We start from the raw sequence: 22,211 nt of genomic DNA, 5'->3' as shown, positions 1-22,211 counted from the left end.
TGACGTTGTGTCCTGTGCAACTGTGTATGAATGCTGACAGCATCAGGGCTGCTTTTTTCTTTCTCACTGATGAGGAAACTGAGGCCCAGAGCCGCAGAGCTGATCAGAGAGAGGGCATGGAGGCTGGTCTGTCTCACTCCTTTATCTGGAGCCATGGCCCTTGGGAATCCCGGAGCATTGTTAGGAAAGGAAGACACTGCCCAGCTTGCAGGATGGTCAGGGGTTTCTCACCCTCATGGACTGGGTCATGTCCTAAGAGCAGATGTTGAGGTCTCCTTCCAAGCCCCAGTGCGGACATCCCCATCCTAACTCAGCCCATCACCAACCTCATGACCCCACGAGACACTGTCGGGACCCTCTCCTTCACCTTCACTCTTCATCCTCATTCTTACGGATGTTTGTCAAGGAAGCTCCCTCGGTCTTTTCCTTGTGAGGTCTCGGTGCCTGGTGACAATGCACCAGCAGCACCGTGGAAACAGCAGAGAGGCTAGTGTGGGGTGTGTGTTGTCATGGTGACGGGAGGCAGCGCTGTCTGATAAGTGGTCCAGAGTGTGGCGTCCTGCTTGACCAGTTCTTAGCTGATCCTGGGCAAGTAGCTTCCCTCCCTGGGTGTGAGTTTCTTCACCTGCAAGATGGAGCTAAGGAGGATGCTGGCCTCATAGAATGGTTGGGAGAATTAAATGACAGTGTGTCAGAGTAAGGGCCAGATACATGGATACTGCTGATGTTTATTATTCAGTTGGATGCCTCCGTATTTGGGTCAATTTCAGTGAATGTCCACAAATGCAGAAATCCCACAGGCCATCTAGGGCAGTGTCTCTCATACTGGTTTTTTTTGGTTTTTTTTTTGTGGTACGCGGGCCTCTTACTGACGTGGCCTCTCCCATTGCAGAGCACAGGCTCCGGACACACAGGCTCAGCGGCCATGGCTCGCGGGCCCAGCCGCTCCGCGGCATGTGGGATCCTCCCGGACCGGGGCACGAACCCGTGTCCCCTGCATCGGCAGGCAGACTCTCAACCACTGCACCACCAGGGAAGCCCCTCTCATACTTTTTTGACCCAGTAAGAAATACATTTACCGCATGACCCAGAGTTCACAGGCACACGTGCAGACACACACACACACAGACACACAGAGACACCAAGCCTTTATAAAACAATGCTTCTCCCCTTACCTCTGATATTTTCTATTCATTCTATTCCATTTCATTAAAGAAATGCTGGCTGCAACCCATTAAGTTAATCTCACAGTTCTCAGTCACAAACCAGAGGTCCAGGAGGAAGGTGAAATATTTGAAGACAAAAAAGGAGTTTAGGTCATCACTGGGTTAATAGATAAGGTAACAGAGGATGAGAGAGGGAACCCAGAAGCATAGCTTAAGAGTAGAGAAGTTTCATCGGGTCCATTTCTGAAGGGAAAACACTGTATATTTACACTAAAATATACACATTCTAGGATTCTCTGAATCTCTGTTTCCATTCATCATTCAATCAATAAGTCACCGTTTTCACTAGGTGACTGCTCTGGGCTCCACCCTGTGCTGGGCAGTGGTGGGGACATGGTGTGCTGGAGACAGTCCCTGGCCCTGTCCTTACGGGGCTCCCAATCCAGTAGGGGAGACAGACTGTCAGTGACGGCCCAGAGGGTTCAGAGCTAGGTGAAGGAGTCACAGGCAGAGTGGTCCGGGCTGGGATGGGAAGCAGAGAAGCCTGGGAGAGCCAGAGAAGGCGCCTGCTCCAGATTTGGGGTGTCAGGGAAAGCTGCCTGGAGGAGGGGAGGTGTAACCTGGCATCTGATGAAGTCGGGCCAAGGACTAGGCAGGTAGCCTTGTACCACCCTCTCTTGGACGCCCCCTGGCCCGTGCCCAACCCGGGATCTGCCCCTTTTCCTGGTCCAGGTTACCAGCCCTGCGATCCGCAGGTCATCTGCAACCGCGTGAACCACGTACACGGCTGTCTGGCGGAGCTGCAGGAGCAGGCGGCTGGGCGCCGCGCGGAACTGGAGGCCTCGCGCAGCCTGTGGGCGCTGCTGCAGGAGCTGGAGGAGGCCGAGAGCTGGGCCCGCGACAAGGAGCGCCTCCTAGAGGCGGCTGGCGGCGGCGGCGCGGCGGGAGCGGCGGACGGCGCCCACGACCTGTACAGCACCGCGCGCCTCCTGGCTCAGCACAAGATCCTGCAGGGCGAGGTGGGCGGGCGGCGGGTGCTGCTGCAGCAGGCCCTGCGGCGCGGCGAGGAGCTGGCCGCGGCCGGTGGCACCGTGGGCCCGGGCGCCGAGACGGTGCACCTGGCGGGCCTGGCGGAGCGCGCGGCGAGCGCGCGGCGGCGCTGGCAGCGGCTGGAAGAGGCGGCGGCGCGGCGCGAGCGGCGGCTGCTGGAGGCGCGGGCGCTGCACCAGTTCGGTGCTGACCTCGACGGGCTCCTGGACTGGCTCCGCGACGCCTACCGCCTAGCAGCCGCGGGCGACTTCGGCCACGACGAAGCATCCAGCCGCCGCCTGGCCCGCCAGCACCGCGCGCTCACCGGCGAGGTGGAGGCGCATCGCGGGCCCGTGGGCGGCCTGCGTCGTCAGCTGGCGACACTGGGGGGCGCCAGCGGCGCCGGGCCACTGGTGGTGGCACTGCAGGTGCGCGTGGTGGAGGCCGAGCAGCTGTTCTCCGAGGTGACCGAGGTGGCTGCTCTGCGGCGCCAGTGGCTGCGGGATGCCCTCGCTGTCTACCGCATGTTCGGCGAGGTGCACGCGTGCGAGCTGTGGATCGGTGAGAAGGAACAGTGGCTGCTCGCCATGCGTGTGCCCGATTCACTCGACGACGTCGAGGTGGTGCAGCACCGGTGAGCGCGCACTGGTGGGATTCCCCGGTCCCCTTCCTCACGCACACAGTCTCGCCTTCCTTGGTTCAACAGTTCCCGTGTCCACTCACCAGGAACCGGTGGTTCCAGTAAAATGGGAATGATATTAGTCCCAACCTCACAGGCTACTGGAGAACAATAAATGACTTAGTATGTGCAAACTACTTAGCAAATGCCTGGGTCCAGGGAGCATTCCATGAGCGGCTGCTATTATTACTATGAGGCTTACAGTCACCTGGCACGAAATTAACCTGAGCTCCTCCAGGGGTGTCCCAGCCTGACCCCTCTCCCTGTGACTCCTACTGCCCTTGCATAGATGTTACCTCCCTAGCTATAAAATTGTTCTGACCCTTGTCACTTTCTCTTCCCTCACCCCACTTCACATTTCTTCACAGCAGTTACCACCATGTGACACATTAGATACTGATTTGTCTGTTGGCAGATTTAGAAACGGGTTGTTAAAATAGTGGATGAACCCTCTGCACCTCTCTCTCTGAGCATGTTCACCCATCCACTCATTCAGTGGGTACTTATTGAGCTCCTGCCCTGTTCCAGGTCTTGGGCTGAGCATTCCTGGAAACCCAGGCCTGGTCCCTGCTGTTACTGTGCCCCCAGTTACCCAAGCCACAGCCTTGGGCATTGTTTTAAACAAGGGAGGACCATGGCCAGCTTAAAACAGATTTCCCTGGCTGCCATGTGGAGGGTAGGTTGGAGGGGGTGAGAGTGGTGGCTGGGAGCCCAGAGAGGCAGCTGGGGTGAGGATTCAGGTAGGAGAGGACAGGACTGGACCAGGGCTGGAGCCCAAGTAGACAGGCCATGGGGGCAGACAGGCTTGGGGGGAGTGTTTGTCAAAAACAGAGCCCAGGGAATGGGGTCGGGGGCTGTCCCTGAGATGGAGACCCAGAAGAAGAACAAATTGGGGGAGATGTTGAAGCTAGTTTGAGTACAGTGAGGACCCTGGAGGAGATGCACAGCAGGCTTTAATGTTGGAGACAGGTTCAAAAGGAATGAGGTTGAAGCTGGAGACAGATGTGTGAGTGATGGGTTCAGGGGCAAGGACTGTGGGAGTGGGTGAGATGGGCCAGGCAGGATGTGAGGGAAAGCTCAGAGGGCCCAGAACAGAGCCCTGAGGAATCTAACATTTAAGTGGCAGGTAGAAGAAGAGAAGCCAGCAAAGGAGCCTAAGGAGGTGAGGTTGGAGAGTTAAGAGAAGAACCAGGGGAAGGCATCTTCCCAAAACCCAGTGAACAGGGCCCCAGGGTCCAGGCCTCTCTGAGCACGTCCATCCTTCTTCCACAGATTTGAGAGTCTGGACCAGGAGATGAGCAGTCTGATGGGCCGTGTCCTGGATGTGAACCGCACAGTTCAGGAACTGGTGGAAGGAGGCCACCCCAGCTCAGAGGAGGTGCGCTCCTGCCAGGACCACCTCAACAGCAGGTAGGTGAGGCCTGGGGCTGGAAGTTCTAGGTATCCCACACCAGTTCTTCCCATCATTCTTTTCCTCATTCACCAACTGTAGAAATCAAGAACGTGCACTTTCAAATCCCTGAGATGATAAGGGCCATCTAGTAAATTAGCAAAATCTTGAAAAAAATTAAAATACCCATTGTTAGTGGTGATGTAGTAAAATGAGGACACAATACATTTTAATGGGATATTAACTTACTTGTTCAGAAATGATTTATTGAGTATCCACTATCTGCTAGGAAATTTTCCAAGTACTTTTGTTTTATCTCCCCATATCCCAATTTCCTAGTAAAGTTTCCAGAATTCAGAGCTCTTTAAGAATAGCAACAACTTAAATCTTTCCTGCTAGAACACTGCCAGTAGTTCTTGCAAGGTAGGGTTTATGGATAAAGACACAGACCCAGAGAGGTGAAATCCTTATTCAAGCTTACTCGGTCTAGTAAGTAGGAGTCAAACCCAGTTCTGCCTGAATCCAGAACTGGGGCTCTTGATCATATTTATATATTCAGTCTTCCAGCAATTCTGTGGGGTGTAAATTACCCACGTGAGAGAGGAGGAAATGGGGGCTCAGAGAGGTGAAGGTGGCCTGAGGTCACATGGCAAGTTATGGGGATCAAGCCTGGATTTGTCTGACTCCAAAGACTGTGCCCTTCACTGCTGTGCTGGAAGATCCCAATATCCAGTGATTTCCTAGTCTCTGTAGACTCAACAATCCCAGGGCACCAGGGCCTAAAAAGACAATGACAGCAATAGTGATTTACGGCGTTTAGTGAGAGGATGTGCTAAGTGGTTCAGCCACATGAACTCATTAAAAACACCCAATGAAGGGGACATAATTATCCCCATTCTCCAAATAAGGAAACGGGATCAGAGATGGAAATGATTTGCCCAAGTTCACATGGCAAATCTGGCCAGAGCAGAACTTGAACTTGAGTCCTTCTGATTTCAGAGTCCTAATTTCTGCCCTTATGGTGTGTCCATGCTAGAGGTGACAGAGAGTTCACAAATAGACTAATACATGAACAAGATATTTAGAGAGTTTGAAGGATTTATGCAGGAAATAGGTGACCTGGTAGGGCATAACTGGAGCTTGGGGGTGATTTTAGATCTTGTGGTCAGCCATAACATTTTGAGCTGGGCCCTCAAAGGGGATGAGAAGGCAGCCAAGGAAGGTCCCCCCATCAGGTGGGTCCTCCAGGTGAGGGACCCGGGGGGCTCGGGTGGACCTGCGGGAAGCCCTTTTTCTTCAGCTTCCCTGAGAAGGGAGGGCAGCCTGCTTTGGGGCCACCTCCCTGGGGGCTGGCTGAGAAAAGGATTTCAGGATGGTGAGGGCAGAGCTTAAAAAAAAGGGGTGGGGGGAACGAGAAGGATCCATCCACAGGAAGAGTACATATGGGGGAGGGGAGGGAGGGTACAGAGCATTCCAGGCAGGGAGCACAGCCAAGGCAAAGGCCCTGATATGGTCTTCGGGACCATATCAAGTCCCCATATCAAGAGTGGGGACTATTACCCCCACTCAATAATAGTAGCTAACAGGTACTGTTTTAAGCACTTCACAAACCATAACTCCTTGGACTCTCACAACACCCCTATGAGGTAGGTACTGTGCTATGTCCATTTTACTGGTGGGGAAACTGAGGCACAGAGAAGGTTACTAACCGAAGGGTACATAGCTCAGATTTGACTTTGAGCCTGACACAGCCAGGCAGTCTGGCTCGGATTCTGTGCTTATAAACTGGACCATACACTGCCTATCAAAGGAAACTGAGGCCCAGAGAAATATCATCTCTTGCCTGAAGGCACAGGGCAATGCGTAATTTTCCCCATTTATTTATTTTGGAATAAAACAGGTTTGCCTTAGCACCTGGCTTATAGTACATGCTCAGTAACTATTCATTGCATCCAACGTATTATCTGATGGCATAAGCCAGCAGTTCCCACACTCTTTGGTTTCAGAACACTTTGCACTCTTAAAAACTATTAAGGACCCCAAAGAGCTTGTTTTAGTGGGTTATAGCTATCAATATTTACTACATTAGAAATTAATACTGAGTAATTTAAAAATATTACGTCGTTAAAAATAACAATAATAAACTTAGTCTGTTAACATAGCTAACATGTTTTAATGAAAAAAAAAACCTTTCAAAACAAAAAAAAATGTAGCGAGAAGGATGGCATTGTTTTGCGTTTTTGCACATCTGTTCAATGTCTGGCTTAAGAGAAGGCAGCTGAGTTCTCAGGTCTGCTTCTGCACTCAGTCTCTGTCCTGCAGCCTCTGGAAAACTCCACTGTACACTCGGGACAGAATGAAAGTGAAAAGGCAAATAGCATCTTAGAATTTTGATGAAGATAGTTTTGCCCTTGCTTAGATTACGTTTTGAGAACCGCTGTTCTAAGCAAATGTACCTGGCAGAGTCCATTTTACACAGACAGAAACTGGGGCTCGGTGAGATAAGATGACATTCTAAGGTCACACAGTGGCTGGGTTCTACCTAGGGTCGATGGGCCCTCCACACCCAAGAGGGGTCTCCGTCCTCCTTAAGCCGCCCTGCTTCCCCTGGGCAGGTGGAACCGCATCGTGGAGCTGGCGGAACAACGCAAAGAGGAGGTGAACGCGGTGCTGCTGGTGGAGAACCACCTGCTGGAGGTGGCGGAGGTGCGCGCCCAGGTGCGCGAGAAGCGGAGGGCTGTGGAGAGCGCGCCCCGTGCGGGCGGCGCCTTGCAGTGGCGCCTCAGCGGCCTGGAAGCTGCTCTGCAAGCGCTAGAGCCGCGCCAGGCGGCCCTCCAGGAGGAGGCGGCCCTGCTGGCTGTGCGCTTCCCGGCTCAGGCTGCGCGGCTGCATCAGGGTGCCGAGGAACTGGGCGCCGAGTGGGGCGCGTTGGCTAGCGCAGCTCAGGCCTGTGGCGAGGCGGTGGCGGCGGCCGGGCGCCTACAGCGCTTCCTGCATGATCTGGACGCTTTTCTGGACTGGCTGGTGCGCGCCCAGGAGACGGCGGGCGGCGGCGAGGGGCCCCTGCCCGGCAGCCTGGAAGAGGCGGACGCGCTGCTGGCGCGCCACGCCGCCCTCAAGGAAGAAGTGGACCAGCGCGAGGAGGACTACGCGCGCATCGTGGCGGCCAGCGAGGCACTGCTGGCGGGCGACGGCACCGAGCTGGGTCCGGGCCTGGCACTCGACGAGTGGCTGCCGCACCTCGAACTTGGTTGGCACAAGCTGCTTGGCTTGTGGGAGGCGCGCAGGGAGGCGCTGGTCCAGGCGCACGTCTACCAGCTCTTTCTGCGCGACCTACGCCAGGCGTGGGCGGTGCTGCGCAACCAGGTGCCCGCTTCCGGGTTGACGAGGGCGGGGGTCTGAGGCCGCGGGGGATTTCGGGGACAAGGAAATGTATGGAGGAGTGTGTTTGCGGGGACCACTGGCTTCGTGGCTTATCTGCTGTCAGCGGCTGTGTGTGTGTGTGTGTGTGTGTGTGTGTGTGTGTGTGCGTGTGTGTGTGTGTGTGTGTGTGTGGCAGGTATCTGGTACGGATGGCTGGGTTTGTGAAGCATCCGGTGTGAACATGTGTGGGCGGGTGTGTAACAGAATTTGAGGATTCTGATGTGTGGGGTGGCGTCTTATTTTAGGTGATTAACAGTTTGTGGACTATTCTGAGTAAGTAATGCATTTGGGTGTTCATTGGAGTGGCTTCTTGGGTTCGTGGATTGTCTGGAAGGAAATAAGAGTATGAGGTTGATTGGTGATGGTCAATGGGGTTTAAAGAAGACCTTGGGGTGGATAACAGAGGATGAAGATTATGGTAGAGGGAATTCAGGCTGAGAGATTATTGGGGTCAGTAAATGGTGGTGGATTAAGTGGTTCTGGGGGCCTAAATTAGCAGATTATCTTCTTATTGCGAATGGCAATTTGCAGAGTCTCTGGAGAGGGTAACTGCCTTTATGGCTTGAGGAATCAAGTGCTGTGGTTATCTGGGAACAGCTGATCCATTTGGGGGAACTTTCTGGGATGGGAACCAAATTTGAGAATTTGGACAGGATGGAACACCCAGTTTTCAGATTGTCCAAGAGTAGGTACCAGCCTTTAGCGATCATTTTATTTATTTATTTGGCTGCATCGGGTCTTAGTTGCGGCCCGTGGGATGTGGGACTTTTCGCTGTGGTGTGGGCTTCTCTCTAGTTGTGGTGCGCGGGTTCCAGAGCGCGTGGGCTCTGTAGTTCGTGGCACACGGTCTCTCTAGTTGAGGCGCGTGAGCTCAGCAGTTGTGGCACGCGGGCTTAGTTGCCCCATGGCATGTGGGATCCCAGTTCCTTGAGCAGGGATCGAACCTGTGTCCCCTGCATTGTAAGGTGGATTCTTTACCACTGGGCCACCAGGGAAGTCCCTAGGGGTCATTTTAGAAAGCATGACTACCTGTGCTGGTTATCTAGAGAAAGCTGACCCAGTTAGAGCATTACCTGGAGAAACAGACAGGGGGCCCCTGGAATCATGAGGTTACTAAACATTGGAGCTGAGGTGGCCTTGAGAGACCCTTTCTGATCCACCCATTTTACCAGTTAGAAAACTAACCCCAGAGAGGGAAAGAACTTCCTTGAAGTCACACAGGAGCCAGGTCAGTCTTCATCAATTAACCAAATATTTTCTGAGTGCCTCCTCTGTGCCAGGCACTGTTCTGCGGCGGAGGCCAGAGGAAACAAAACACAAAATCCCACCCTCGTGTGGCTGGCATTCTAGTGTGTGTGTATATATGTGGGGGAGGAGATGATAAACAAGTAATAGCATATATAATATCGTGTCAGGTATATGCTATGAAAAATAATAAAGCAGGATAAAGGGATATGGCTGGGGGAGGAGGATGCTATTTTAAACAGATGGTCAGAGACCTGAAGAAAGTGAAAGAGCCAGCCGTGGGGGCTATCTGGAGGGACCAGCATGGGAAAAGGATCTGAAGTGGGACCATGCCTGGCGTGTTCAATGCTAGAACAGTGAGCAGGGGAGAGGAAAGTGGTGGCAAGGCAGGCTGGCAGCCTCTCCCTGGTCCTGGAATGAAGCAGGGCTAAAGGGAGCATTACCCCTCCCCCATTCCAGGAGATGGCACTGTCGGGTCTGGACCTGCCGGGCACCGTGGAGTCGGTGGAGGAGGCACTGAAATGGCACCGGGATTTTCTCACCACGATGGAGCTGAACCAGCAGAAGATGCAGGTGGCCATGCAGGCTGCTGAGAGCCTGCTGAGACAGGGCAACGCCTACGGGGAGCAGGCCCAGGAGGCCGTGACTCGGCTGCTGGAGAAGTAGGTCCCTCAGACCCCAGGGGCACAGGGGGTGGGATCTCGGCACAGGGGAGGGGCAAGGAGGCCAGGATTCCCTTTCTTTCCATCACATTTCTGCTCTTCTGTCTCTCTCTCTCTTTTTTTTTTTTCCTTGGCCGTGCCGTGCGGCTTGCGGGATCTTAGTTCCCCGACCAGAGATCGAACCCATGCCCCCTGCAATGGAAGCATGGCGTCCGAACCACTGGACCTCCAGGGAATTCCCTCTCTGTGTCTTTGATTTCTATTTAATTCCATATTGCTTTAGATTCGATTTAAATTGATGATCTGTGAAAAGGTAACTTGTGGTCGATAACCCAAAAGCTGCAAAAATGAAAAGTTTCTCTCCCAAGCCTGCCCTCAGCCTGGGATAGCCGGACTGGTTGTTAAAATGTTAACATCTACTGTGTGCCAGGCACTGGTCTAAGCCCTGAACAAAACAGCAACCCCACCCCGCCGCAAAAAAACACAAAACAAACCCCAGCCCACAAGCAGAGTCCTTTAGAGGATTCCCTTCAGCCCCACTTCTTTCTGTCCATCATTGTTGCTGTTTCTGCCCGTACTGGTGACCCCAGCTTTCTCCTCTCTGGCATGAGCGAGGCAGGAAGAGAGCCCAATGCTGCTGCATCTTCTGTCTCATGATGGAAATCATACCCGGTCCCTCCACCACCGTCCACAGCCCCGAGGCCCCAGCCCCTTGGCTTTTCAGTCTCCGGCGACTTTTTTCCCTAAATTCATTTGGGACAAGGTTGGAGTTTCCTAAAGGAAAACTTTTATGGAGATTCTCATCCTGAGGATGGAAATTCATGATCTAGCATCCTCCGCTCCAGGCCTGGCCCCTTCCTTCTTTTACCCAGCATTTCTTGAGTGTCTGCTGTCTGCCGGGCTCTGCAGAATGGGGAGGAGGAGCCTGGAGAGCTGTTCTTCTGAGTCACGCCTTCATTCCTTTGCAGTCATTAATGGCTCCTTTCATTCTATTGTTTATTCATTTATTCTTTTAAAAAATTTATTTGGCTGTGGTCGTAGTTGCAGCACGTGGGAGCTTCGTTGCCGTGTGTGGGATCTTTAGCTGCGGCATGCGGGGTCTAGTTCCCTGACCAGGGATCGAACCCGAGCCCCCCTGCATTGGGAGCACAGAGTCTTAGCCACTGGACCACCAGGGAAGTCCCTATTCATTTATTCTTCAGCCAATTAAACAAGTACTGAGTCCACGCTGTGTTCCAGGCCCTGTGTGGGGCAATGCTGGGCGCGCATCCTGGGTGACCAGGACAGAACACGATTCCTGCCCTCATAGAGCTCACATGCTGTCTGACAAGGATGGCCCAGGATGGTCAGGGCCAGGATGGGAGAGATGCAGGGGGCCGTGGGAGCCCTGGGGTCAAACAGGGCCAGGTCCTAGTCCCAGCTCTGCCTCTCAACCTGTAGATTCAGAGCAAGTCACTTCCCTCTCCACGAGCCTCACCTCGCCTGGAACCTGGCCCAGCCCTGCGTGCAGGGCACTGTTGCATCTTGGCATGTGAGGCTCAGAGAGGGCAACAGACTTGCCAGAGGTCACAGCTCTTTTCTCACCCTCCCGGAAACAAGGGATTTTCCTCATCCCTAGGACTGATGCTTGACAAGTTGGCTGCTGAAGGCCTGGAGGGATTGAGTCTGGTTCAATTTCAGAGGCATTTCCTATTTCCTGGTTCCTGAGCTGAGTCTTGGCAGGACGGAGTACATATTTTGCTTGTCTCTGGCCCTTCCATCCAGCTCTGCCCTTGGTTCTCTCCGTAACTCTCTCCCACACACTCCATCTCTTTGCCTCCATCTCCCTGTACAACTATGTATCTCTGTTTCCTTGTCTGTCTCTCCTTGTTTTTTCTACCTATACCTTCATCTCTCTTTTTTTCTGCCTCTCTGTCTCTCTTGCTTTCTTTCATTCATAAAATATGTATTGAGTACCTACTGTGTGCCAGCTCCTTTTCCTAGGCATTGGGGATACAGGTGTGAGCAAAACAGACAAAAAATTCCTGCCCTCATGGAATGACGTCCTGGGGGGAGAGACAGACAAGAGAAATCTGTAACATATGCAGTGTGTTAGATAGTGTTAAGTGCAAAGGAGAAAGTTAAAGAAGGAAAGAAAGCCAGAAAGTGTTGGGGAGTGATCAGGAGGGGTCTTGCTAAGAACGTGACATTTGAGTACACTTTGGGGGGAAGACCGTTCCAGGCAGAGGAAACAGCCAGTGCCAAGGCCCTGAGCTGGGAGTTGCTTGTTCAAGGCACAGCAAAGAGGGACCCCCTCAGCCGTCTCCACCAGGCCTCTTGGGCACTTTGCCCTGCACTGTGGGCAGGAGGCCAGACTGCCTGGGGCTGTGGTGCTTGCTGGCTCCGGGGTGGTCGGGCCTGGGTCCAGCCCAGCCAGTTCACTTAGGCCAAGGGCCCGCCCCTCCTTGCCTCCGTGTGGCTCCGGCTGCATCCATCCATGCCCTGCTCTCATCCCTCTCTCCAACTCTGTTGCAGCCTTCTGTCTGTCTGGCTGTGTCTTTTACTGGGGGCATCCGGCCACTTCTCTTCCTGTCCCTTTTTGGGCTGTCCCTCCCCTGACCCTCTCTGTCACTTTCCTTCCCTCTGCTTTCTGTCTACTGCTCTCTTCTCTGTCTCTTTCTCTGTCTCTGGCACTACCCTTGCTTCATTTCTTCCCTCGTGTTTTCCTATTTTCTCTATCTCTGGGTCTCTTTCTTTGTCTGTCTTTCGTCCAAGTCTCTGTCAATCATTCCCTCTTTAAGTCTTTGTTTCTCTTTATCTCTGGTCTTGTGCCTGTATGTGTTCCTGTTTATCTCTCTAAGCCTTTGCATACCCCCCCACCCCCCCCCGTCAATCTATCTCTCCCTCCTAATCTCTCTTTCTCCCTAGGTGTCTCTCATTCTCTAAGTTTTTATCTCTCTCGGTATCTCTTACTCTGTAGGTCTGTTATCTCTCTCTATGGGATTGTGTCTCTCTAAGGGTATTTCTTTCTTTTCAGGTATCTGTCTGTCTCTGTCCCTCTCTCTCCCATTCTCTCTCTCCCCCCACCCCGCCTTCCTCTCCCTCCCTCCTCTCTCTTCCTCCCCCAGCTCTGTCCCTGGCTTTGCCCCCACTGATGTTTCTTTGCCTTTACTCCCATCCCTACCTTGCTCTCTCCTCTTCCTCACTTGTACATATGCCCCAGGTTCCTAGCCCTGACAAGCCTGACGCCCTCACAGCCCTACTGCCAGCGCCCCCAGACACAGGCTTCCCCCAATTCCTATCTCTCCACCCCCAGGAGCCAAGAAAACCAACTACGGGCCCACCAATGGATGCAGAAGCTACACGACCAACTTGGGCTGCAGCACTTCCTCCGAGACTGCCACGAGGTAGGAACTCCAGCTGTGCTGGGGCACAGGGACTTCCTTCCTAGACAGGGAAGTGCTCCAGCACCGAGGCGCAGTGGGGGAGGGGGCGCCCCGTCTAAGTGGGTCGCGGAGCGAAGTTCACTTCGCGCCGCCAGGAGGCGTGCGGATCCTGGCCTCAGTGCGCATGCTCCCCAAGGCTCCTCCACCCACGCGCTGGGGAAGGAGGGAGGGGCCTTGGGTGCCCCTGGCAACGGCGCGCGTCCGCGCCCACAGGTCCCGCGGGGACGCGCGCTGATCTCACCTTTCCCCGCCGGAGGTTCGTGAGCAGCTCTCTGATGGGGAGAGAGGGACGGGAGACAGGAGAGGGGTGGGGGGAGCCGTGGGTGGACCAGAAGCCCAGAGCAAAGCTTCGGTCAGAGACAGTCCCCGACCAAGCCTTCGCCCCTTTAACAGTGTCCAGGAATCAAGCTCTGCCTCCTTAGAGATGAACTACACAACCATTAGGACCAACCCAAATCAGAGGTGGTCCAGGTCCCCTTCTCCATTAGAGAAGCCCAGGAGATATGCTGCCTTTCTCTCCTTACCCTGCATTCCATAGAAACTATTCTGCACCCTGACCACATAAGAGATGGCCCCATGAGAGATGGCCCAGTAAACATTTTCCTAAACCCAAACAGAGATGGTCCTGGTCTCATCTATGTACCTGACTCAGGATAATTCGTACCCCCTCCGCGATGATACAGTACTTAAGTTTCCCCCAACCAAAGATGGTTCAGGAACCAGGTTCGAATCTCCCCAATTAAAGATGATTTGATTCCCCCCATGGTGAACCCCCATGTTCTCCCCACACATGAAATGGATAAGGGCTTCCATATACCCCCTCCCATCTCAAGTCCATTAGAGATGGGTCTGGGACTCGAGCCCACTAGAGATGAGTTCAAGAACCCCCTGTCCCCCTTCTTCCCACTGGAGATTATTCTGGACTGAAGTCTTATAAGAGATATTTCCGGCTCACTCCCATATTTTTTACCCCTGTATAGCTGAGGTAGCCAGGAATCTGAGCCCTTTCCCACCCCACCTCACCCCCTCACATAGCTGACGTAGCCCAGGCCCCAGCCTACCCCCTCTCCCCCCCGCCGTTTGATTTGTCCCAGGAGCCCCTTCCCCCTCTCGTTAGACTGTTCTGGACCAAGCAGCAATCATCTGAGATGGCGCAGGAACACCCCCCTTCCCATGCTTTAGGGAGGGTGATGATTTCTCCTCTACGCGCATCTGGGGCCCGGCAGAGAGGCGGGCACGTAGGCAGGTAGGGGGCGCGCGCGGGCGGGCGCGCTGCCGCTGCGCGGTGGCGGGGGAGGGGGCGCGCGTCCGCCGGAGACTCAGCCGTCACCGCCGCTGCCGCCGCCGTCGCGGTAGAGGGGCGAGAGGCCCGCCCGCCCGCTGCAGGGACCGCCCGCCAACGCCTCCGCCACTTCAGGTCTCGGGGGCGCCCAGGGGAGGGGGCTGACGCGCACCCCCGCCGAGGCGGGCGGGGGAGGGGGCTTGGGCGCGTGCTCGCCCGCCCGCCGCGGGAGGGAGGGGCGCCGGCGGCGCGGGGGCGGGTCGGTAAGGCGCAGGGACCCCAGTCCTGGGGAGGGGCCCAGATGCCGGGAGCTGTCCGCGGTGCTGCTGCGGGCCAGACTGAGGGGCCAGGTCCCAAGGGAGAGTAGCGGAAAGGGAGGACTTCTAAGGCTACTCCTGGGGTAGTGTGGATTTGCCCTGGGGGCTAAGGGGGTCCCAACCTCTCTAGGGGCCTCTCCTCTGGGTAATGGGGCCTCTGAGGTTTGCCCTGGGGTTGGGGGACCCTCAGCCTTTGGAGAGATTCTTCCCTGGTTCTTGCAGAATCTGCGTTAGCCTTAGATGATGGGGGCGAATCACTTTTGCGTGGGTCTGCCGTGGGCGATGAGGGTCTTGGACTTGCTCTGGGTTTGGAGGGCTCTGACACTTGGGAGCTTTTTTCCTGGGTTGTTGGGGACTCTGGCTTTGCCCTCAGTGATGGGGGTCAATCACTTTGGGGGGGGCTTTACCTTGATGACAGAGTACCTCTCCTTCAGGGGCTTTGCCTTCCCTATGCGCTGTGGCTGCCATTGGCAAACTCTTCCCTGCTTGTCGGGAATCTGATAGCATTGGAGGATTCAGCATTTGACCTGGCTCGTGTGTGTGTCTGTGTATGTATGAGGGAGTATGATGCTGTCCTGGACCCCTGGGGAGCACATGCTCAGGGGACATGGAGTGGGGTTTGGCCGACTGGGAATTTGTCCTTGGCTATGACTGTAAAACAGAGTCCGTGATTTTCTGTTGTTTTTTTTCCCAAGAGGGAGGAGGAGGATCTTGTGACTGAGGGGGGAGGAGAAAGGGGAGGAGCAAACTGCCCAGGTGCCAGGTTTGGTCATGAGTGGGGAGGTTCCTGCTTGAGGGACGAGTCTCATTGGGAGGGAGGGGGGGCTCAGAAAGCAGCCCTGTGACGGGTCTGCTGAGGGTGGCGAGAGGGGCCCACTCCTGTTGCTTGCATTTGGGATGACCGGTTTTGTTGGTGAGTGGGGGCGCTAGAAATAGCTTTAGTTTGGGAGGGGGGGTTGGCTGCGGAGGTTCTATCTGGTCCATGCTGGAGAGTCTGATGCTAGATTTGTAGCATCTCATTTGGGGTAGACTCATGTGGGGAGCCAGAAGGTAGCCCTGATGCTTGCATTTGGGGGGTTGGCTTTGGTTGGGGGCCACAATGCATCATGGTTTTGGTGAACTGTGGTCTTGGGCTGGATCCTCAGGGCTGGATTTGGGGAGTTCTGTGGGCTCATTCAGGAGGCTGTATCTGGGTTGCAGGGGATGGGTCTACCCCACATTGGAGGGATGGTTTGGAGGGAACTAGACTTGGCACTAGTTGGGAGGGTTTTTAGGGGTTCATCTGGCCATATTGGGGGTCTGGGACTAGATATGGGGCTTCACCTGATACCTTTGGGAATGGGTTGGAGATCTTGAATTGGTCCTTATTGGAGGTGGCTGAGACTGAATTGAAGGGTCTAAGTATTGCTGGGGGTGAGGGGTGCAAGACTGAATCGGAAGTGAGTTGAATTAGGTTGGAGGGCTTGTTTTGGAGGGCTGATTTGGCTATGGGTGGGAAGACTGGCCTAGGAACCCTACCTTGGGGCTTAGGGCTTATGAGGAGTTGAGAAGGGCTGCCCTGAGGACAGAGGGCTAAGAGACGTTGCATTCTGGGGACCCTTTCATCCATCCCCTACTCCCCAGGAAAGGGCTTAAGCTGCACACCCCTGCCATAAAGGCCTCACTTGCACAGCTTTTTCCATCCCACCCTTCTCTCCTTCCCCAGTCCTAGAAGCCTAGGCCCTGAACCTGGGACATTGTGGAGGGGATGGGGGGGCGGGGCTATGGCAGGTTGTGGGGAATTGGCTGAGCCCCTCCCCCATCCTGCACAGCTGGATGGCTGGATCCATGAGAAGATGCTGATGGCGCGAGACAGCACGCGGGAAGACGGCCACAAGCTGCATAAGAGATGGCTCCGGCATCAGGCGTTCATGGCAGAGCTGGCTCAGAATAAGGAGTGGCTGGAGAAGATTGAGAGGGTGAGTATGCAGAAGGACCCACTGCCCATGCCAGGTGCCAGGGGCCTCCAGGGAACCCATGTCTCACCTCCTTCACCCTCCGCTGCCAGCCCGCTCTTCTCATACCCCTGAACTGGTTCAGATAACTTCCACATCTGCTCCTAGTTTTGTGGCCTTGAGTAATTCACGGAACCTCTCTGAGCCTCAGTTTGCCTGTCTGTGAAATGGCCAACATCTCTTCTGAATGGTTGTTAAATATTTCACCCCTTCTTATAATCTCCCCTACCAGGCTTCCCTCCACACCATTTGGAGCATTTAAAATAGAAAGTCAGGTAGTCAGGTTGGGGCAGCCCTGGGAAGCTGGGGTTAAAGTGAACATTGGGTTCCTACAACCGTGGGTTCTCCTTCTGTCTATGCTGTTACCAGCTCTGGGGCCTTGGGGGAATTGTGTTAACTTCTTTGAGCCCCAGTTTTATTGAAGTATAGTTGATTTACAACATGGTGTTAGTTTCTGGTGTACAGCAAAGTGATTCAGTCATATATATGTGTATACATATATACGTACATATACATATTATTTTTCATATGGTTTATTACAAGATTTTGAATATAGTTCGCTGTGCTATACAATTGGACCTTGTTGTTTATGCTCTGCTTTAAAATTAGGAAATAAGAAATGTAGGCTCTTGAGTACATAAAGTGCTTAACACAAGGCCAGGCACCTAGGAGCTGTAATTGCTATGGTATTGTTCTTTTTAATACGTCATACGATATATGTGGCTCTAGGCCAGCATATATTGGAGCTTGACTTCAGCTTGGAGGGACCCAGGCAGATTTTTGCTCTAAGCATCAACCCCCAAAACTGCCCCTAGACCTGCTGCCCTGGATCCCCCCACTCTTTTCACTCAAAACAGAGGGACCCAGGTGGGTCTTAAACCCTTAAATGGCCACCGATGCCCCATAATGGTGGCACGTGGCAAAGCCACTCTCCTTGACTTGGAGTTTAATGGAGGTTTGTTCTCTCTGTCTCTTTCTTCCACCTCTGTCTCTCGCTCCCCTTCTCTGTCTTATGGTCCTCTTCCGATGTTTCTAACTTTGTGCACATCTCTGTATCCACCACTCTATGGCTATCTGTCTCTCGCTGTCTCCTTTTCATGCCTCTGTGTTGTCTGTCTCCCTCCCCACACCTCTGTCTATCTGTCTGTCTCTCCTCATCTCTCTTCCCATGCTTGGTGCTTTCTCTCCAATCACCCATCATGTCTCTGTCTCTCTGTGTGTCTCCAACTCCTTGATTCTGTCTCTCTCTCCACGTCTCTCCCTATGTTCTGCTGCCCCCATATTTCTCTGTCCCTCCCCACCATCCACTCCCTCCCCCTCATTTCCTGCCTCCCATCGTCTGGGGCAGGAGGGCCAGCAACTGATGCAGGAGAAACCAGAGCTGGCAGCCTCGGTGCGGAAGAAGCTGGGTGAGATCCGGCAGTGCTGGGCGGAGCTGGAGAGCACCACCCAGGCCAAGGCGAGGCAGCTCTTTGAGGCCAGCAAGGCCGACCAGCTGGTGCAGAGCTTCGCTGAGCTGGACAAGAAGCTGCTTCACATGGAAAGCCAGCTGCAAGATGTGGACCCTGGTGGGGACCTGGCCACTGTCAACAGCCAGCTCAAGAAGCTGCAGGTACGGCCTGGCTGACACAGACGGGGGCTTTCTAAACACAGTGGGGCCAGAGTCAGGGTCAGATCCCACTTGAGGTATTTCAGACAGAGGGGATTTAAGATAGGGATTTATTTCAAATGTGTTAGAAGAGCTGGAAACAGAAAGGGAATACTGAGGCAGTCCAGCTAGTAGCCACTATTGGAAGCACCCACCACCCCTAGGGAAGGGGGTACAAAGGGGGAGGAAAGATTTAGAGCCAAAAAGCAGTAGGTAGATCACAAGCACACTGAGCGTTTTCCAGGACCCTGACACCTGTTTCCTGGATGGAGAAACCAAGGCCCAGAGGTAGGGGGCTGGCTTTGCACAGAATAATAACAGCATTCATGGGACTTCCCTGGCGGTCCGATGGTTAAGACTCCGCGCTCCCAGTGCAGGGGGCACAGGTTTGATCCCTGGTGGAGGAACTAAGATGCCCATGCCACTCGGGCAGCCAAAATAAATAAATGAATAAAATAACGGCATTCATGGAGTGCTTCCCCCACCAGCCTCTGTGCCGAGCTCTCACTGACCCCTCCCAGCAACGCTAAGAGATTGGTACTGTTATTATCCCCCATTTGACCAACGGGGAAACTGAGGCATGGAAGGTAGAGAGCCTGGCCCAAGGACGCACAGCTAGCCAGTGTCTCCATTACAAAACAGCGGCTCTTAGAGAACAGACACAGTGTCTGCTTTATCTCTGCTCCTAGCCTGGCAGCCTGTGGTGCTTGGTATCTTACTGTTTGATGCGCTGACTGGAGGTGCGAATGTAGGAGCTGCGTCTCACCTCCCAAGGTGTGACAACTCCTGCCTTTACATCCCAGGAACAATGTCTGAGGCTCTGGGAGGTGAACTAATGGCCCAGGGTAGCCAGTGGCAGAGCTTGGATTCAAATCCAAGTCCCTCAACTCTTCACCACTCCCGCATAGTTATGCTTCTAAAGTGTCTGGCAAAAAAAAAAAAAAAAAAAAGTCGACTGATAATAAAAGCACATGACACTAATTAGTATTTATTCAGTTATCTATGCAGCAAATCTTTATTGAGCACCTATGTCAACACGCTAGGCGCTTTTCTGGAATACAGCAGTAAGCAAAACTGAGAAAAACTCATGGCCCCCATGGGGCTCACATTCTGGCGAGGAAGACGGGCAAAGAAGCAAAGAGCAACAGATCTGAATAGGATGTCAGGGACGTCATTGCTTTCTGTACCCCAGCGGTTCTCAACTGCCTTGTCTCCAGGATCCCTTTACCTCTTACAAATCACTGAGATCCCAAAGAGCTTGTTTGCGTGTTTAATATTTACTATATTAAAAATGAAAACTGGACATATTTAAACGATTGATTTTGTTTAAAAACAACAACAATAAATCAATCACCTATGAACCCCAAAAAATTCTTTTATGAAGAATAACTATATTTTCCAAAACAACAACAAAAAAATGTAGGCAGAAGATTGGCATCGTTTTCAACGTTGCAGCTCCCTTTCATGCCCGGCTTAAAGGAGCACTGGAGGGAATTCCCTGACAGTCCAGTGGTTAGCACAGGTTTGATCCCTGGTCGGGGAACTAAGATCCTGCATGCCACCCGGTGTGGCCAAAAAAAAAAGAGCACTGGCTTCTCACCTCTGCTTCTGCATTCAGTGTCTCTTGCAATAGCACTGGTCATGCGGTCCCTGCAAAACCCTGCTGTGCACCTGGAAGAGAATGAGAGGGATAAAGGCAAATTAACAGCTTAGTATTTTTTTAAACAATGTTGTAACCTTGCAGACCCCTTGAAAAGATCTTGGGAATCCGCAGGAGTACCCGGACCACACTTTGAGAACCGCTGATCTGTGTTCTGTGCCAGCCACTGATAACCTGTCCCTCCTCCCCAGCAGCCCTACGAGGGAAGTGCTGTGGTTATCCTCACTGGACATGTGAGGAAACCACAGCACAGAAAGAGTCCTGGCTCTCCCAAAGTCACACAGCCACCAAGTGGCCATTCAGGACCACATTTAGTTCCCATCCACCCTCCTCCCTCGATACTCCCAGACCATAGTGGGGAACATGACCCTCTCACTGGCCTCTGAAAAATCCATCACTGCCTGAGGTCCATAGCTGCGCAGGCAGTGGTCACGCAGGGATGACTCAGCCCCACGTCTGCTCTGAGGGATCACCTGGAATATCGGCAGAAACAAGTGGTGGCCTGGATGGTCAGACAGAGGAGGGAGCAAGGAGTAGTAGCAGCTAGGGGCCAAGTGATGAAAGCCTAAGGGGTGGCAGACAGACCTGGGTTCAAATCCCAGCCAGGGCGCAAGTGTAGTCCCTCTCTGAACCTCTGTCGTCCCATCTTAAGTAGTACTGCCTCAGCGCGGGCATCCCAGGGCCAGGTGAAGGTGTGCACTGGGATGTGGTGAGTTCCCAGCAAATGGGGATCTGTGACTGTCAGGATCCCAACAGGAACAGAAGGCATGCTCCACTGAGGACGATTTGAAGAGGGCCTATCGAGAGTCTTGACAAAGGTGTGAGCAGGGAATGGGGAAGCCTTGGGGCCGATAGGAGGGAGCTTTACTTCCGGGCAGGGGTGAGGGGGGTGGGGGAGGACAGGGGGTGCAGAGTCACCTGGAAGGAGCGGGGACCCTTAGGCAAGAATGGCCGCTGCTGCAGGGAGGAGCCGGGAAATGATAGGTCCCCTCCGCTACGTTCACAGGACTTACTTCATGGGTGCAGCCCCACAGGACCCCACACTCGGTTTCATGCTCTGCTCTCCTGTTTTGAAATTCTTTTGGCCGTGCCGTGGAGCATGCAGGATCTTAGTTCCCCGACCAGGGATAGAACCCGTGCCCCCTGCAGTGGAAGCGTGGTTTCTTAACCACTGGACTGCCAGGGAAATCCCTGTCCTGTTCTGAAATTCTGAACATTTGAATCAAGGGACCTGCATTTGCATTTTGCACTGGGCCCTGCAAATTATGTAGCCAATCCTGAGCCCAGCCAACCTGGAAGCCAGAAGACAGGGGAGCCAGTTGCTATGGTCCATACAGGTCAGCCCACCCGACTCTGCCCCCAGCGACCCCAGGGCACAGAGCAGGATGGAGAAGCTTAGACTGTGGGTCAGGAGGGGCAAATGGAGACCTCCAGCACAGCAGCAACTATTACTACGACTATTCATCGTCTTACGATGATGACTAACTCTTCCTCAGTAGTTTATTTCAGTGAATAAAAGCACAGACTCAGGACTCAGCAGGTGTGGGTTTGAATCAGAGCTCTGCCACTTACTAGGTGTGCGATGTTGGGCACGTGGCTTTGCCTCAGGTCTGAGCCTCAGGCGCCTCCTCCGTGCAAAGGGAAGGACCCTAATGCTAAGCCATTTGGTGACAGCGGGACTCTGGGTGGCAGTACATGCCAAGGTCAAGGCCATGGATGCTGGAGCCTGGCTGCCTGGGGTCAAGCCCAGCTCTGTGACTTACCAACTGGCTAACTTGGAATTATTTCTCTTTTTGTGCGTCAGTTTCTTCTTCAGTCAAATGGACATAATAACAGTAGTGATTTCATACAAACATTGTAAAGTCTACATACTGCAGGATGTAGTTTCAGAATTGCTGACCCAGCAAATCTGACTAAGAGACAGTTCTCGCTTACAGGTTTTAAATTTTTAATTGTCTTCCACCAGAGGGCACATCGTCACTATACTGTGTTCAAAAGTTGGGTTATTTCTCTGCCTTCCGTAGATTCTGTTATTTATGTGAAATAGTTGTTTCATTTGTTTCTGATTATATTCCAGTTTGGCACGTCCCCCCATCCATGGAGCTTTTAAAAAATGTATTTGGCGGGGCGGGGGGAGGTGCTACATGAGACGTTAATATAGCGCCGAAAGTTACAACTGCCAGTTTACAGTTCACCTGTGACAGATTGCTCGCCTGAGTCCTGATGCCATTTAATGCTCTCGTCCCCAGCAGCAAATGAGAGCTCCTGTTTCTGCCCATGCTTGCCAACAC

General features: G+C 53.5%; 1 protein-coding gene across 1 annotated transcript in view; it reads left to right on the top strand.

The window, feature by feature from the left end:
* SPTBN4 (spectrin beta, non-erythrocytic 4) overlaps window positions 1–22,211 on the top strand; it is a 70,504-nt gene that overhangs the window by 23,155 nt on the left and 25,138 nt on the right. Inside the window, exons 13-19 of the mRNA XM_060000831.1 lie at window positions 1,899–2,829; window positions 4,147–4,284; window positions 6,880–7,630; window positions 9,392–9,594; window positions 12,890–12,980; window positions 16,430–16,576; window positions 17,961–18,224. Of these exons, the coding sequence (XP_059856814.1) occupies window positions 1,899–2,829; window positions 4,147–4,284; window positions 6,880–7,630; window positions 9,392–9,594; window positions 12,890–12,980; window positions 16,430–16,576; window positions 17,961–18,224 (2,525 nt within the window). The remainder of the gene's footprint in view (window positions 1–1,898; window positions 2,830–4,146; window positions 4,285–6,879; window positions 7,631–9,391; window positions 9,595–12,889; window positions 12,981–16,429; window positions 16,577–17,960; window positions 18,225–22,211) is intronic.

This window comes from Delphinus delphis, chromosome 20 (assembly GCF_949987515.2).
Source record: "Delphinus delphis chromosome 20, mDelDel1.2, whole genome shotgun sequence".
NCBI lineage: Eukaryota > Metazoa > Chordata > Mammalia > Artiodactyla > Delphinidae > Delphinus > Delphinus delphis.
This window is presented reverse-complemented; position numbering and strand designations above follow the sequence as displayed.